The 15016-nt window shown below is 45.9% G+C and overlaps 5 protein-coding genes across 6 annotated transcripts; 4 read left to right on the forward strand and 1 right to left on the reverse strand.

Annotated features, from left to right (window-relative positions):
* The first annotated feature begins 14 nt into the window (after positions 1–14).
* On the forward strand, positions 15–2139 carry LOC117584298. Of its 2 annotated transcripts, none has more exons than XM_034273121.1 (3): positions 15–336; positions 396–1352; positions 1412–2139. In XM_034273121.1, the coding sequence occupies exons 1-3, from the start codon at positions 100–102 to the stop codon at positions 1997–1999; spliced, it is 1782 nt and encodes a 593-aa protein (XP_034129012.1). In that variant the 5' UTR covers positions 15–99; the 3' UTR covers positions 2000–2139. The 2 variants fall into 2 exon arrangements, with proteins under 2 accessions (XP_034129012.1, XP_034129013.1); XM_034273122.1 differs by having other exon boundaries at positions 399–1352.
* Positions 1959–6091, reverse strand: LOC117584294 (cohesin subunit SA-1). Its single transcript, XM_034273117.1, has 10 exons — positions 5923–6091; positions 5540–5855; positions 5314–5487; positions 4958–5257; positions 4464–4897; positions 3565–4400; positions 3145–3503; positions 2792–3082; positions 2184–2727; positions 1959–2112 (listed from the first exon to the last, which is right to left on the reverse strand). The coding sequence occupies exons 1-10, from the start codon at positions 5991–5993 to the stop codon at positions 2051–2053; spliced, it is 3387 nt and encodes a 1128-aa protein (XP_034129008.1). The 5' UTR covers positions 5994–6091; the 3' UTR covers positions 1959–2050.
* Positions 6092–6365: 274 nt separating this feature from the next.
* On the forward strand, positions 6366–7290 carry LOC117584013 (YEATS domain-containing protein 4). Its single transcript, XM_034272745.1, has 2 exons — positions 6366–6959; positions 7014–7290. The coding sequence occupies exons 1-2, from the start codon at positions 6434–6436 to the stop codon at positions 7169–7171; spliced, it is 684 nt and encodes a 227-aa protein (XP_034128636.1). The 5' UTR covers positions 6366–6433; the 3' UTR covers positions 7172–7290.
* Positions 7291–9552: 2262 nt separating this feature from the next.
* LOC117584342 (interference hedgehog) lies at positions 9553–12877 on the forward strand. The gene is made up of 2 exons (XM_034273174.1): positions 9553–9828; positions 9895–12877. Exon 2 carries the CDS (start codon positions 9905–9907, stop codon positions 12569–12571), a length of 2667 nt encoding a protein of 888 aa, XP_034129065.1. The 5' UTR covers positions 9553–9828; positions 9895–9904; the 3' UTR covers positions 12572–12877.
* A 193-nt stretch (positions 12878–13070) lies between these two features.
* On the forward strand, positions 13071–14836 carry LOC117584865 (FGFR1 oncogene partner 2 homolog). The gene is made up of 2 exons (XM_034274014.1): positions 13071–13227; positions 13288–14836. Exon 2 carries the CDS (start codon positions 13370–13372, stop codon positions 14345–14347), a length of 978 nt encoding a protein of 325 aa, XP_034129905.1. The 5' UTR covers positions 13071–13227; positions 13288–13369; the 3' UTR covers positions 14348–14836.
* Positions 14837–15016: the final 180 nt, after the last annotated feature.

The raw sequence follows: 15016 nt of genomic DNA on the forward strand, positions 1-15016 counted from the left end.
ATCGATGGCTCAACAAACAGGGCTGCAGAAGTTCCACACCAAAACGGATGTAGAGGCGGATGTGAATACATCCGCAAAATAAATTTTGATACAAAAATAATGAGCAAGAAAAGCAATGTCTGGCAGTTTTTCAGCAAGACCAGCGACACGGTGGCCACATGCTGCCTGTGCAAAAGAGATTACTCCCGAAAGGGCCGAGGGACCACCTGCCTGAGGAATCATTTGAAGAGCAAACACAGAGCGGAGTTCCGCGAACTATCCGAAGACGTTCAGGCTATGGTAAAAAAAGAAGTAACGGAGCAGTTACCATCGCAAATAGAAGTCAATCTGCTGCAGGTGAGTTTTGTTTGTGTTACCAAAGATTTACCCTAATTAGAGATTACATTTTATGGCAGAAGATTGCTGCAGATCCCTTGGAAACGGGCAATGAAGAACAGTTGTATGCACGCTGCGACGAACATTTAGCACAAATATTTCTCAATCACTCCTTCGACTTGTTAGATAGCTCCGGATTCATTAACCTTGTACAAGTTTTGCATTCGAGCTACGTGATCAAGACGAGGAGTTATTATGAGAATATATTGTGTCAGGATATCCACAAGAGAGCCCACACTCGAGTGAAGCTCAAGTTGGATCTGCTGGATGCCATCTCCCTGAGCAGCAGTTTGCGGTGGGCCAATAACGATGGCCTCCTTAGCTTCACCTGTTTTGGCATCTCAAGTGATTTCCAGGCTCAGCGTTTCACTCTCAAATGCAAGGCCCTTAATTATGAGGATGCCGACCGAGTTGCCTACTGTATTCAGGATCTAATATCTTTCTTGGAGCTGCCCAAGGAGAAGGTACATTGCATCATCAGAGATAAGGCCACAGTTCTGGCCGGCGCACCACCCGACTGCTGTGTTTCCCTCCTGCAAATGTGCGTCAGATTCGCCCTGCAAGATAATCAAATGCTACAGAATCTCATCTCCAAGTGCAAGCAAATTGTTGATCAGTTTGCATCCTCACTGCTGGCCCATGAGCATCTGAAGTTCATACAAGGCATGCGCCTGAAGCAAGAGCCGTGCTCAATCTTAGACGAAAGTCCCATTAAATGGAACTCTGCCTTCAAGATGATGGGCCGCGTGCTCAAGCTAAAGGATGCCCTAATGCTGTACGCGGAAGAGTATAGTCTGGTCGAAATTTATCCGGATGAATGGCTGGACATGGATTTGTGCATGAAATTAATGCAGCCTGTCGAGGAAATCATGAACATGTGGAGCCAACCTTCAACGACCGCGTCTTCGGTGATTCCGCTTGTGGCTGCCTTGAGGGGTTCCCTTCAAGCAGATCTACACAATTTTGTCCCCTCCGTGGTAATGTTTTATCAGTACAGAAAACTTAGAAGTTAATTAAAGATCTATTATTATTACAGACCATTTGCAGCTTTTGCCGTAAACTGCTGGAAGATCTTGAACTGAAGTTCTCTCATATTAACACAGATATCAAATATCAGGTGGCCACATATTTGGATCCGCGCTATAAGCAAGCCTTCTTTAATGAACACGAAGAGCAGCTGGTGACCAACAAAGTGCTGCAGCAGCTAAGCAGCAGTCAAAGCGACGGCGTGGGTCAGCCTCTGTTGCAAAAAGTAAAAATATCTCCTACACAAATTAAGATTGAATCAAAGATTGATGCCATTTTGGATAACATACTGGCCGCTGGCTCTGGGCACAATCCAACAGCCGATGGAGCTCACTCACAGCTTAAAAATCTCCTTTATCTATACAACTCCGAGCCAAGAATTGATAGGAGCATGGATCCTTTGTTGTGGTGGAAAACAAACATCAAATTCAGTCCCCTGTTTGGTATTGTTCGGCAATTTCTTTCGGCTCCCGCAGCCAGTGCATCCAACGAGGCATTGTTGCGCGAATCGGCACATTTGTATAAAGATATGCAGGCGCATCTGAGTTCCGAAAGTATGTCCAAAATATTGTTTATCAAGTCCAACTTTAAGGTATGAAGCTTTCTGCACTTTAATCCTAAAACTAAATGAATTCTTAAGCTATATTTACTAGCCCCTGTAGTCGGGATCATTATGCTCCTCGTCATCTTCTTCCTCTTCGTCGTCTTCATCTGAATAAAAAGTGGAAATTGTTTTGATTTCGTTGCTGAATATTTAAATGAGGGATAATTGCCTTTCTTACCATGATCACGTCGCTTGCGCACATAGGCCCGTCGTGTGGCAACTGGAGCTGTTTGATCCGTTTCGCCATGTAGCAGGGAATTACGATACAAAACCAAGGGCTGCCATTCCTCTGCACGGCTGGAAGGCATGCCCGGTGGTATGATCTTGTCCAGGAAGCTCATAATCACTTTTTTGTCCTGCTTCAATAGCTTGTAGTTGAACTCGTTGAGCACCTCCAGGAAGAGCAGACGCGTGGGTGCACGCACTGGATCGTCGGGCTGCTTGTTGGCCGCAAAATAGATGCCACCACGATGGATGGCCGCCACTGGATCGCGATTCTTGAGCGCATCGAAGCCGAAAGTCAGTGCAAATCGCTTGGCCAACTCCTTAAGGTCGAGAAACTCTTGGGAACTCTTTGACACTGTGCCATCTTCGCTCTGCTCGAGTAGTGTTTTAAATACGGTGATTAAACTGAGGAGCAGCGTCATTGCAAAGTTCACTTTGTTGATCTCACGCGCCTTGCCCAGCGTGGCCTTAATTATGTCCCCATAATCATTGTAGCACTGAAAGAGGAATGATACTGGTAAGCAACATCAAGAAGGGGCAAGGGCATATGGATTGGCTCACCTTGACATAATATTTGAATATTGTGGCTGCCCGCATGGTGGGTATAATGTTGTAGACAACCAGCTTGCAGTAGCAGGCTAAAAAGTTACGCTTCTTGTGCAACTCCTCAATGCGCGTCTCGTCCTGTACGGCATCTTGCTTCAGCGAGAACACATAATGCTGCACAAAGTTATCCAAAATGAGATGCTCATCCATGCGCGACTTGTACTCCAAGCTGCGTATGTGCTCGATCTCGCTGCGACCCAATTGATCGGAGAAGATGATCAACAGATCACAAATGGATTGATAGGCCTGCAAGAAAAGGTATTTAAAAGATGCTTCCCGAATCATTATAGAAATATTTCTGCACGCACCGCTTCTTGTATTTGAACTGTGGGTCCATCGCGTGTTAGCTCAAAGCAGGCGGACATGAAGCTATCCAAATTGCTGCGCAGTTCAGCCACCACATCGGCCACATTGAGCGCTTCGCAGTCGTTCTCCACGTAGTAGAGGCCCCAGCTAATAGAGAAGTAGCAAGCCTCAATGCAATAAGCCAGAGCCTCGTTGGGTAGGCAACGTTCGACATTTTCCTTGGACTGAGCCTCTTCAACATCCTGGAACAGGGACTTAAACAAATCCCATGGATTGAGATTATGTGAAGAGTACAGAATGGAGAGCACTTTCAGGGCGATGGTTATGTTGTAGATATCATCCTCGTTGGGTGTTTCCTCACCTATAAATGGAAACAACATTTAAATTGAAATACGGCACCCTCCGGCTGTGATCAGCCTCACCCTGAATCAAATTGCGCCACTCTTCGATGACATCCTTGTACTTATTGACAGCGCTCTCGATTATGTTGGAGCGTGCAATGTTGCAGCGCGTGTAAGTGGCACTGCCCTCGGCGCAGAGGCATTCCAGTGTCTTGGCGCATGTCTCCAGCACATCTCTGCCCGTGTGCATGCTCATTACCTGATTGATTTTATCGAGCAATGCCTGCAGATTGCCCTCCTGTCGATTTGTCGTATACAAATTGAGATCAAAGTACTGGGGAACGGCCAAGAGATTGGCCAACTTTTCGCTATCCGCCTGATATTTCTCGAGCAGTGCCGGTAGAGTGACAATGAAATGCTCCGTCAGCTTGGCCTTCTCGTCCTGAATGGCCTTGAGCTCTTTGGAGGTGAATGTGAATTTACGATTGCTTGCACGTCCCACTGGAACCTCGCCCGACGCCGATTGCTTGACGCTGCTGACCATAATCTCAATGAGCGTTGACTCTTGCTTGTTGTCGAGCAGTTCCTCATTGGGTCCCGGCTCTTCCAGCAGCAGATCCGTCATACATTCCCAATCCCTGACCATCTCGTTGCTGTCGATGAAGGAGTCCACCAGATAAGCGCCATGTTCGTGCAGCTCCGATTCAATGAAAAACTGAACCAAATCTCGCACCAAAGGAGTATTTGGCAGCCGTACCTTGCCACGTTTTGTCTTGTTCTCCTCCATATCGTTGGTCAGATGAAATAAACGAACATTTAAAAACTCAGCAGCTGCCTGGGCTACGCCACGATGCGATGAATAGACCAACTCGTACACAATTTCACAATCCTTGTCGGCCAATATCTCTGGGTGAATTCTATAACCAAATTTAAATTAAACACAGTTACATTAAGCATGTAATTCGACTTCGAATACTTACTTTAAAATACTTATGACCAGCTTGACGGCATGAACAGACACTTCGAACTCCTTGTCCAGCGTCATAGCCACAATGCGATCCTTAAACTTTGATGTGAAAAGCTCAAGTTTGCCTTTGAGCTCTTCCTTTTCATATAGCGGCAGCAGCGACTGAAGACAGCGCAGACGCACCTCACCAATCTTGTCGTGTAGCGTCCAGCCAATATATTTCAAGTACGAGTCGTCCAAGAAGTTTTGCGGATAGTTTTCCATCCAGATGCCAATCTCAGCCATACAAATGGCTCGTATATCTGGCAGACTATCCCTGTAGCGGTGCACAAACACAGACTTGAACATATAGGTCAGCATACTTTTGATTTCGTCCATGTTTTCCTCCAACTCGGAACGTTTTGTCATCAGGGAATCCAAGCGATCGGAGGCCCGACGATCGCGTGACTAAAATGTGAAACTTTCTTCAAGTAATTTAATTTAATAAGCGTCTGCATGCCCACCCACCTTTACGCGTTCAGCCTCAAACTGTTTGGCAGCATTATCGAAATTATTCGAGACGAGCAGCGCCACATCCACCAGAGCAGTCATCAGCTTCATGGCTGCCAAGGTGGCCGTGTGCCTAAAGGCACGCACTTGCGAATCGGACAATCCCGTGAGTAGAGAAATAACATTATCCATCAGAAACTGATCGTAGATGATGGAGTACTGGCATTGCTTGACGAGCGTTTGTACAAAATCACAGAAATGATTTTTGAACTTTTTCCACTGGGTACCGGTCATGATCAAGGGATATTCACCGCTTTCCTGCACAAATACAAATTTTTAGATGTTGGCTAGTGCGCGACAAATTGCACGATTACCTCATCAAACTCTTCAGTCATTCTTCGAATGATTGCCGTGTGATCCACTGGATATTGTATATCCTCGGATATTTTGCCCTTGCAGCCGCTGGCATTTATAAAGAATTGCATCAATGCGACCAGCGCTGTCTCTCGATTTGTCTTGTATTGCTCGATCCATTGGTCAACAATGTTCTGTAATAGATAAACGTTAATTAAATGTTAATTGAAAGGAAATGAATCCTACCGCTATGGGACTTTTGGAGTGCCGCACGATGTAGTACAAGCTGTTCTCGTCTGTGGTTATCTCCCGTTCGTTGTCAATCCGCTCGTGGTGGGCTCGCTCTGCGGGCTCTTTGCGCGGCCTCTCGACGCGTTCTTTTCGCTCGGCGGGCGGCTTTCGGACAGCTGGTGTCTTTCGCTTTCGCGCTATTGGCGCGAAAAACTCATCCTCGTCGTCATCGATAATTGGCGGCTTGTCCCGCACACCACCACGAGCCCGCAACCTGGTCATACGCTTGGTGGGACTGTCTGCATCCGAAGTGCTTTCATTTAAAGCATCGCTGTATTAATTAAACAATTTAATTTTTAGACAAACAGCAGGCCAGGGGAGTGAGCATTTTGTCGAACCTGTGGAGTTCCTCATACTCTGGAGGCGGATCATCCATCCGAATGCGCTTTCCACCGCGGCGCGCCATCATTATTTGATTAATTATTTATTTTATCGCCAGTGGGTTTCAATTGTTTTTAAAAACACACTTTTTGTATATTTTCAGCCGAAGCGTCCAAAAACAATAGGTGGGAGGAACACAGGCATGCATTGGAAAATATATCGATGGTGGCAGGGACAACTTCGATATAAGCGGAAGGTGAACAGATTGAATTTAGTAGGAAGGTACCGTGAAAACCATATCTTTCTTGAGATACTAAAATCATCTTGCTAAAGAACAAGGGCTCTTAAGTATATAATTATAAATGAAATGTAAACTGTTTAACATAACTAGTATTTTTTTAATTTTAATCTAATGCAATTCTAAAAACATCGATGTTCCTGAAGAAAAATATCGATGACACCAATGCCATCTCTATTGAGATCAAAATAATTTCGTAAATTTATAACAAAAAACAAATTGAATTAACAATGGCTGATTTCGGCGGTGAATCGGGCGCTCGACTTAAAGGCGTCACCATTGTTAAGCCCATTGTGTATGGGAACATTGCGCGCTCCTTTGGCAAGAAACGCGAGGAGGACGGACACACGCACCAGTGGAAGGTCTATCTAAAGCCTTACTTCAATGAGGATATGTCCATTTATGTGAAGAAGGTGCATTTTAAACTGCACGAGAGCTATGCGAACCCCAATCGCATTGTAGTCAAGCCCCCATACGAAGTCACAGAGACCGGTTGGGGGGAATTCGAGGTTGTAATAAAAATCTACTTCAATGATCAAACGGAGCGACCGGTGACCTGCTACCACATCCTGAAGCTCTTTCAATCGCCCGTAGTTGATGGCGAGCTGACGTCCACCACCACAATGGACACAAAGAAGGGCCTCGTTTCGGAGTCGTATGAGGAAATCGTTTTCCAAGAGCCCACACACGCGATGCAGCACTACCTGATGCTCTCGGAACAGAGTTCCAATGGCCTTCTCAGCCATGACACTGACTGTAAGTACTGACTACTTGTTTGTCTACACCTACTAAATATATGGTTTGCTTTAGTTGAGGAAAAGAAGACTAAAACGCTGGATAACATTGTCAACGTTAAGAAGAATGTAAAGGGAGAGATTCTAACACTGAAGGACAAACTAAAACTAGCACGGGAAACCATCTCGAAATTTAAGGCGGAATTGGCCAAGGTGCAAAAGACACCAGCGTAATACCTGCATCTCTAGGTGACTTCTGAGACAGTTTTTGGTTAAAAATCTCAAAGGAATTAATTTGGGGATCTGTTAAAATAAAGAAAAGCACAAGAGGCGGGAGCATCTGCGGAAAACGAGAGCCAAGACCCGTTTCTTTTTTATAGTAATTTCATAGTAATTTAATTAGTAATTATGGACATTTGTAATTAATAAATCGAATCATAATTTTTTCAAAATGCAGTATATAAAATATAAACAGTAGATCCTGTACATATGCAGTATATACAATATATACAGTAGATACTGTATGATTAGTGACTTGCCCATTCTGTGACTATCGATACTATCGAAACTACAAGCAATCGGTGGTGAGACAACGGAAACTTCCCGCGAATACTTGTAACATACATACATACATGAGGAGCTGAAGGTACACCACAATACTCTCAAATTCATAGTGCACAACTAATAATTTAACGTACGTAGAGTGCACGTACATATGCAGGTAAGTTTAAATCAGCTTGCTACATATGTGGGCTAGTACACAAATTCATTTGTGACTAACAAATCTCTTTACATCGGGGCGGGTTTTCTTCCGCACAGATTCTGTGCAAAGTTGAGGCGGATTCAATCGAAAAAAACAATGGCAGATGTTCCCGAAGAAAATATAAAGATAAAAGCTGATGAAAAGATAGCCTCTGGCAGCGATGACTCAAGCCATGCAAAGGACACCAAGGAGAGAAAGTCTCATACAACCGTTTTCGATTTAATCCTGGAATGCTGGACAATGATAATGGATTATCAATGTGTGGAAGACCAGCTAAGTCTCGCTTGCTAAAATGTTTGGATTAAACAGATGTTCAAGCAATACGCTAGATATCGCCACAAGCATATTGATAACGAGGTCATGTCTCATTTTGACGAAGACGATGAGCAAAAGCTGCTGAAGATGATTGGCGAGCATGTATTTAGCTATGACTCGCCCAGAAATCCTAAAGAAGTACAATACTGCCCGAATCTTCAACATTTACTTATGGAATTTAAATAGGACTATGAATGTGGTCCAGGAGAATTTGAATGGGGTTTACACTGCCTGAAAAGCTTAGAACTTTCAGTGCTGATTTGAACAACCTATTCAATGCTGATGTGTTAACGAAAATTGTTGACAGCCTCAAGGAATGTGCGTCTCTAAGGAAATTGCAGTTATGTGCTATCTTCTTGAACGGAATAGGATTTCACCGTCTAGATCAAGTGGAATATCTATATCTGTTTACCTATGATGGATTTGAAGCAAAGAGCTTGAAGGCATCTGCCAATCGATGAAGCAATTGCGGCGTCTGGAAATTAAGAACCATGTTAACAATAATAATAAGAAGACGTTTGAAATTCTGGCGGAAAACTGCAAACAGCTGGAATGTCTGATCCTTGGGGATAACATCGTAAATCTAAGGCGGCCCTATGAGCGGATATGCCAATTGCCCAGGCTGCGACATTTGCAGGTGCATTACAAGAAAGGTCTGCGACACGAGTTAGTCGAGGGATTAGTCAACAAAAAGGACTCCCATCTGGAAAGTCTTATAGTTAAAGGTTGCGCGTTGTCCCTGCAACACGTTCAGCATATTTTCAAAATTTCTACTCCCAAGGAACTCCATGTACCAAGCAAGATCGTACTCTTGGCGGACTTGCAGAAGCTGACGAACCTTCAGTACATAACCATGCCAGATATGGGGCCGACCCAAGATTTGGACCTCAAGAAGGCGCTTCCACGTGTTCAGGCCTCTGTGACGCAACAGAAGGAGTGTCGCGGGTTGGTATATTCATACGTAAACATACCTCCCATATTAATGAACCGAAAAAAAGTTGGTCTAGATTGGATAAGACCAGGCCTCGAAAACAAGTTAATCCCTTAATTTATGGGACTCTAATTAATAATATTCCACTGAGTTTTCCCCAAATATTTGTGTTATAATGTGCTTTCAGCGACTTTCGTACATGTTTAAGCAAAACTCAGCGGTTTTCCAAATTTAGCTGCCAAACTCTACGAGTTCACAGGAAGTCAAGCAGATAAAAAAGGACGCATTTTTTGTAGGATCCCACATTTTTGACACCTGTCACCTAGAATAGGACACATAAATTTGAATGAAAAGTTCAAATACAACTTAGTAAAATAGAAGGTCATAAAATATACAATTCAATAAAAATGAGTATTTAAAATAAGCCAAATTGATTATTTAAACAGATTAAATTATTGTTTCAGTGTTCAAAGTCTTTGCAAGCTGGTAATATAAAATATAAAATCAAATAGAGGAATATAATTTAAGCCTGCGGTATATTTTAAAAATGCAATGGTATGTTTTGGCATATTTCCGATCATTTTATCGATAATTCCGCGGTCGCACTGGCAGAGAATAATAAAATGCTATTGTTTATTTGACTTGTTGAGTGCATGTGATGTCGGTGGCTTTGGAAATCGAGTTTAATGAATTAAAAGACAACGATTTGATGGCTAAAATATCTGATCGTTAACGTATAATGTGCATAAACAGCGTACGCATGCAAAATGGATACATACAGATACATATAAACGAAAGGTGATGCGTGATTCTCGAGAGTGAAAATTATTAACTGCGCAAACGCAAACGCGTTTCTCAAGCTACCAAAATATACGAAGTACAGTGAGTGTAATAGATTTCAATTGGTCTGTGGTAATATATTTTTGGGTATACCTTGCCATTTTGCAGTCCCCCCTCAATGTCGCCGCTGACGTCGTCGCTTCTGCTTTTTTCGCTGCTGACGTCGAGCCTGGAAGCAATTCCGGTTTTACAGCCATCATTTCCTCCGTCGTCGCCATCGCCCGCGCCCTCGCCAGGCGTGCGAATACTTCACGCACCCGAATCAATTGTGGCGCCCCTTGGAGATGAGGTGGTTTTCGAGTGCGAGACCAGTTTACAGCCAGAGGGCTTCGAGTGGAGCTATCGCCGCTGGCCGAATGCCGCAAATTCCAATGGATCCGTGGGAGCCAGCCGATTTAAATACCTAAAATCGGGCAACGCCAAGCTAAATGTTACCCATGAGTCGGCCATTTCCCGTGTGCGTGTCCTTGTGCGGCCAGACACTGTCGGCGAGTATCGGTGCATTGGTTGGTTTGGTCCTCTGGTGGTTACCTCCACCACGGCCAGGCTAGAGTTGGCCAGCACCAGCCTAAAGAGCCATCTGGAGACCCACCTGCAATGGCGCGTCGCCCCGGGAAACTCAGTCCTGTGGCCATGTGGGCAACAAGTGCTCTCAAATCCTTCTGCTAGCTGGTCCTTTTATCGAAATGGTGTGGAAATCAAGCCAGAATTGGTTGCCGTAAATGGAAATTTATTTCTGATGAATGTCTCCACGGCATCCGCTGGAAAGTACACATGCCTGGCCACCAATCCGGCTTCCGGAGCGCGTATAGAAATTCCCAACTCCATGGAACTGGAGGTATTGTCCGGACGTGTATCACAGAATAAGGCACCTCATCTGCTCAGCGGTCAGCCATCATCCCAGGCAGTAACCATACGGGAAGGAAGCAACCTGCTGCTGCTGTGTCCCGGTGTGGGTTCACCGCCGCCCACTGCCGTGTGGAGCAGTCCGGATGTGGTTGAGGCGATACACAACAAACGCACCAGAGTGCTCAACCATGGCCTGGAGATATCCAATGTCCAAGCACACGACACAGGCACCTACATATGCTACCTGGACAATGGCGTACGGCCAACGCTCGAGCATTTTATCAATGTCACCGTTGAGGTACCGCCTCGAATAACACGTCCCCCGTGGGCTGATCTGACCAACGAGGGAGATCGCATGCAGTTGGAATGCAAGGCCAGTGGAGTGCCAGCTCCAGAGATATACTGGCTGCTGAATGGAGAGAGCAGCGTCTACGACACCGAAGCTGAGATCCTGCCCAATGGCTACCTCGTGCTGCACAGCGTCCAGAAGCGTCACGCCGGCTATGTGCAGTGCTTTGCGCGAAACAAACTGGGCGAACAGAGTGCCGGAGCACTGCTGCAGGTGACACCGAAGCAGATACAGAGTGAGCCTGCAGGTGGTGTGGGCCATCGCTCAATGAAGCCCATCAACCATGGCCAAAAGCTAACCAAGATGATCCCACCCTCGCCGCCGAATGTCACCCGATTGTCCGATGAGTCGGTGATGCTACGCTGGCATGTGCCTCGCAACGATGGCCTGCTCATACTCTTCTTCAAGGTGCAGTACCGCATCATTAGCGAGGGCAAGCGCAAGAACTGGCAGACGACCAACGATAATATACCCTACGGCAAGCCCAAATGGAACTCGGAGCTGGGCAAGAGCTTCACCGCTTCGGTGACTGATTTGAAGCCACAGCGCACATATCGCTTCCGCATCCTCGCCGTCTACTCGAACAATGACAACAAGGAGAGCAACACCTCGGCCAAGTTTTATTTGCAACCAGGAGCGGCCCTCGAGCCGATGCCGGTGCCAGAGCTGCTGGAGATCGAGGAGTACTCGGAGACGGCTGTGGTGCTGCACTGGCGCCTTGCCAGCGATGCCGATGAGCAGCTAATCACGGGCTACTATGCCTACTACCGTCCCTCCTCCTCGGCCGGGGAATATTACAAGGCCACCATAGAGGGTGCGCATGCAAGGAGCTTCCAAATCGCCACCTTGGAGGCAGCCACCATCTACGAGTTCAAGCTGCAGTCCTTCAGCGCCGTCTCCGCCTCCGAGTTCAGCGCCCTCAAGCAGGGGCGCACCCAGAGACCGAAGGCCAGCACCACTGAGGAGCCAGCACTGCAGGGAATCGGTGATCGAGATACAACAACGCCCAGCCACAACGAAACATTCAACATGAGTCCCATGCTCACGGGCACAATTGGTGGCGGTGCCTTGCTGATCATTCTGCTGGTGAGCGCTTGTCTGTGCCTGTGTCGCCGCCGGAGCCCCCGAGGACGGGGACAAACGCAGAACAAACCGCGCATGGCCGAGCTGCGAGAGGATTTTGTGCCGCTGGGCAGCTGCTCGCCGAACAAACAGCGCCAGCGCACGCGGCACATTCACATCACGCTGAATCCACTGGCGCAGCAGCAGCAACAGCAGCTGGACGAGAAGAACCCACCAGGCCTTGACACTGACAACGATATGACTTACTTTCAACGACAACCGAGCTACGATTATGACCCGGGACTCCGGCGCATGTCCTCCTCCTCTCTACGTCGCTCTCAACGCACGCTGGAACGTGCTGGCGGTGGAAATTCCGGCGGCAACAACAATAATCTCAACCAGTCGTCCGAAGTTGGAACGGCGGATGGATCCAGCAAGCCGGGACGAGTCATTCTGAAGCGACCGCGCCTCTCCAGTCGCTCGGAGAACCTCTCCTCCGGCAGCCTGAACAGCGTGGGCGTATAATCTCGTGATCTTTTTAGTCTGTACATCCCTGTAGCCGATGTATCTAGCTATTCCTCTACCTCTGTTTTATCTCTGACTTCAAATGACAAAAACCTTTACAGTTGGTACTTATACGAATACGAAATAGTCTTAAGGTACTTAAATAGATTTTTATTAGATTTATGCATGCATAAAAAATCGCTTAAGAACATAGCATATTGAATGTCCACCACCCACCTCTTCGTAAGTCTTCCAAATTTTGATATACGATCAAATTCTGTACTGATAGCTTCTTAATGATAATATACGACAAATTCTTTTACATAAGAGGAGTGTTTTTTATAATATTTCCAGGTTATTTATACATTTTTTTTGTTTGATTAAATCATCGCAGGGATGATCGGATTATTATACAATTTATTTAATTATAAAATTTAAAAATTTGTATGTAAACTAACTGCATAGTGACTGGCTATCGATGTGTACCAAACTCAACTATCGATAGCAACACTCGAGTGATGACCAAAACCCGATAAACTAAATTCTCAGCTGTCAGCCAATAATTAGGTCGTCGTCAAAATTTCTATTAGTAGCATTCTACATATTTTGGCTAAAAAAAAAAGAAACAAACAATTAGTTTGAGCCAAAACGAAGGTGTGCTAAATTAAAAGCTAACGGTGGGAGCAGTGTCCAGGCTGCGAAATGGCCAAAGCCTAATTCTTATTGTTCTCTTGCAGAGAAGCAGGAGCCAGCAGCAAGGCCTGGCCCAAAACAAAAGAAATTTATAAAATTACAGTTGGATTTGAAACGGGCCTCAACATGTCAAATATATCAGTGGGACAGATGATAATGGACGCACAGCGTATGGCTAGCCGTGTCAAAGACTTGGATGCCCTGGGGACGGCTCTGCTGGAGGAGGCGGAGACGAACCATCGGCTGGTGGTAAGCCTGCGGGAATACCAGGACGACATTGAGACCCTCAATCGGATCTCAAACAACAAGACGAACGCGGACATGGTGAATCGCATACAGCAGCAAAACATCAATAGCTCGGAGATACTCAAAGAGAATCGCGAGCTGAAAATCTGCATCGAAGACTACGAGCGGGCCATGGAGCTGATGATGCAAAAGTACCGCGAACACACAGTGACTAAGGTGCTGGACAGTAAAATAAACTTCAAGGAGCTGTACAACGAGCGATTGTGGCAGGTGATCCGAGATCAGCGTGAGAAAATCAACGAAATGGCCGCCGTCATGCAGCGGGCGGCCACCGTGGACGATGAGATCGTGCAACGGGAACTGCAGACCATATCGCAGCTGCGCATGGAGAACGAGTCATTGCGGGAGCTTCTCCAGATCTCCAAGCAGTATGGCTCGGCACAGCGACCCATTCGTGAAAATGACCACCTGCTCGAGGAGAAGTCAGTGCAAACGGACTGCCTGGCAGACGATTCGGCCGATGATCTGTCCCTATCGGGTGCTTCGGTGGAGAATGTGAACAACAATTCTGTCATACAGATGTACAGCAGTCCGGAGCCGGCGAAGAATACATCCAACAATAGCAACAGTTCATTCAACACTGCCCCAGCTCAGAGTCAGCCACAGCCACAGCTACAAGCACAGGCGCAGCCTTCGCCCACAGTAGTGGTGGAAGCACCAGAGAAAACGGAAACCAATGAGAATAACAACGGACCTGCAGCCAATACAAGTACTGTGCCAGCCGTAACGACGCCAAATGATGCTGGCGAGGAGCAGGCCACTGCCTCGGCTGCTATTGTTGCCACCAGCGCAACATGATAGGTGCTATTACCACGCACCACCTGCCTGGTTGTCATTCTGGTCGCTCGTCAATCTCCATTGTTACTTCATACACACTTCATTTCGATAGCTGCGCTGCTGTTGCATCCTATTGTACCCTCCACACTCACTCACGCCCCAACACATCCCTCCCATACAAACACACACACACCAGCTCACACATGCAGTATATATATACAACAAAATAGGTATGGGATTTCACCTGCATTAGCTCTTAGCGATTGATAATCTCTAAGTATTTATACAACAAAATATTACAACATAATGTCTATACACGAATGTAAACAAAGCAAAAACATGAAGTTCATCATTAAAATAACAACAAGAACACACCACACCATACTCATCGTACTCACACACAAAAACGAATGTACTCTGTCGATTTTATGATTTCGAAAATAAATTCCATTACAACTGAAGGAGCTGCTGCCAAAGGATGTGCGTGGCATGGATCAGTAGCATATTGAATCAAAGGAGTTGTCTAGAAAAATCAATGGAATAGATAAAGAGGTGATGGAGTGGAGGAATTCGTTCAAGAGACATTAAATCCGATTAAAACTGAGGAGCATACCAAGATCAAGGAGTTATCTGGATCAACCTGAACTCTCTTTGATAGATGCAAAAAAGATCGTTTACCGTTTAACCGTT

This window comes from Drosophila guanche, unplaced genomic scaffold, assembly GCF_900245975.1.
Source record: "Drosophila guanche unplaced genomic scaffold, DGUA_6, whole genome shotgun sequence".
In the NCBI taxonomy this organism is placed as follows: Eukaryota; Metazoa; Arthropoda; class Insecta; order Diptera; family Drosophilidae; genus Drosophila; species Drosophila guanche.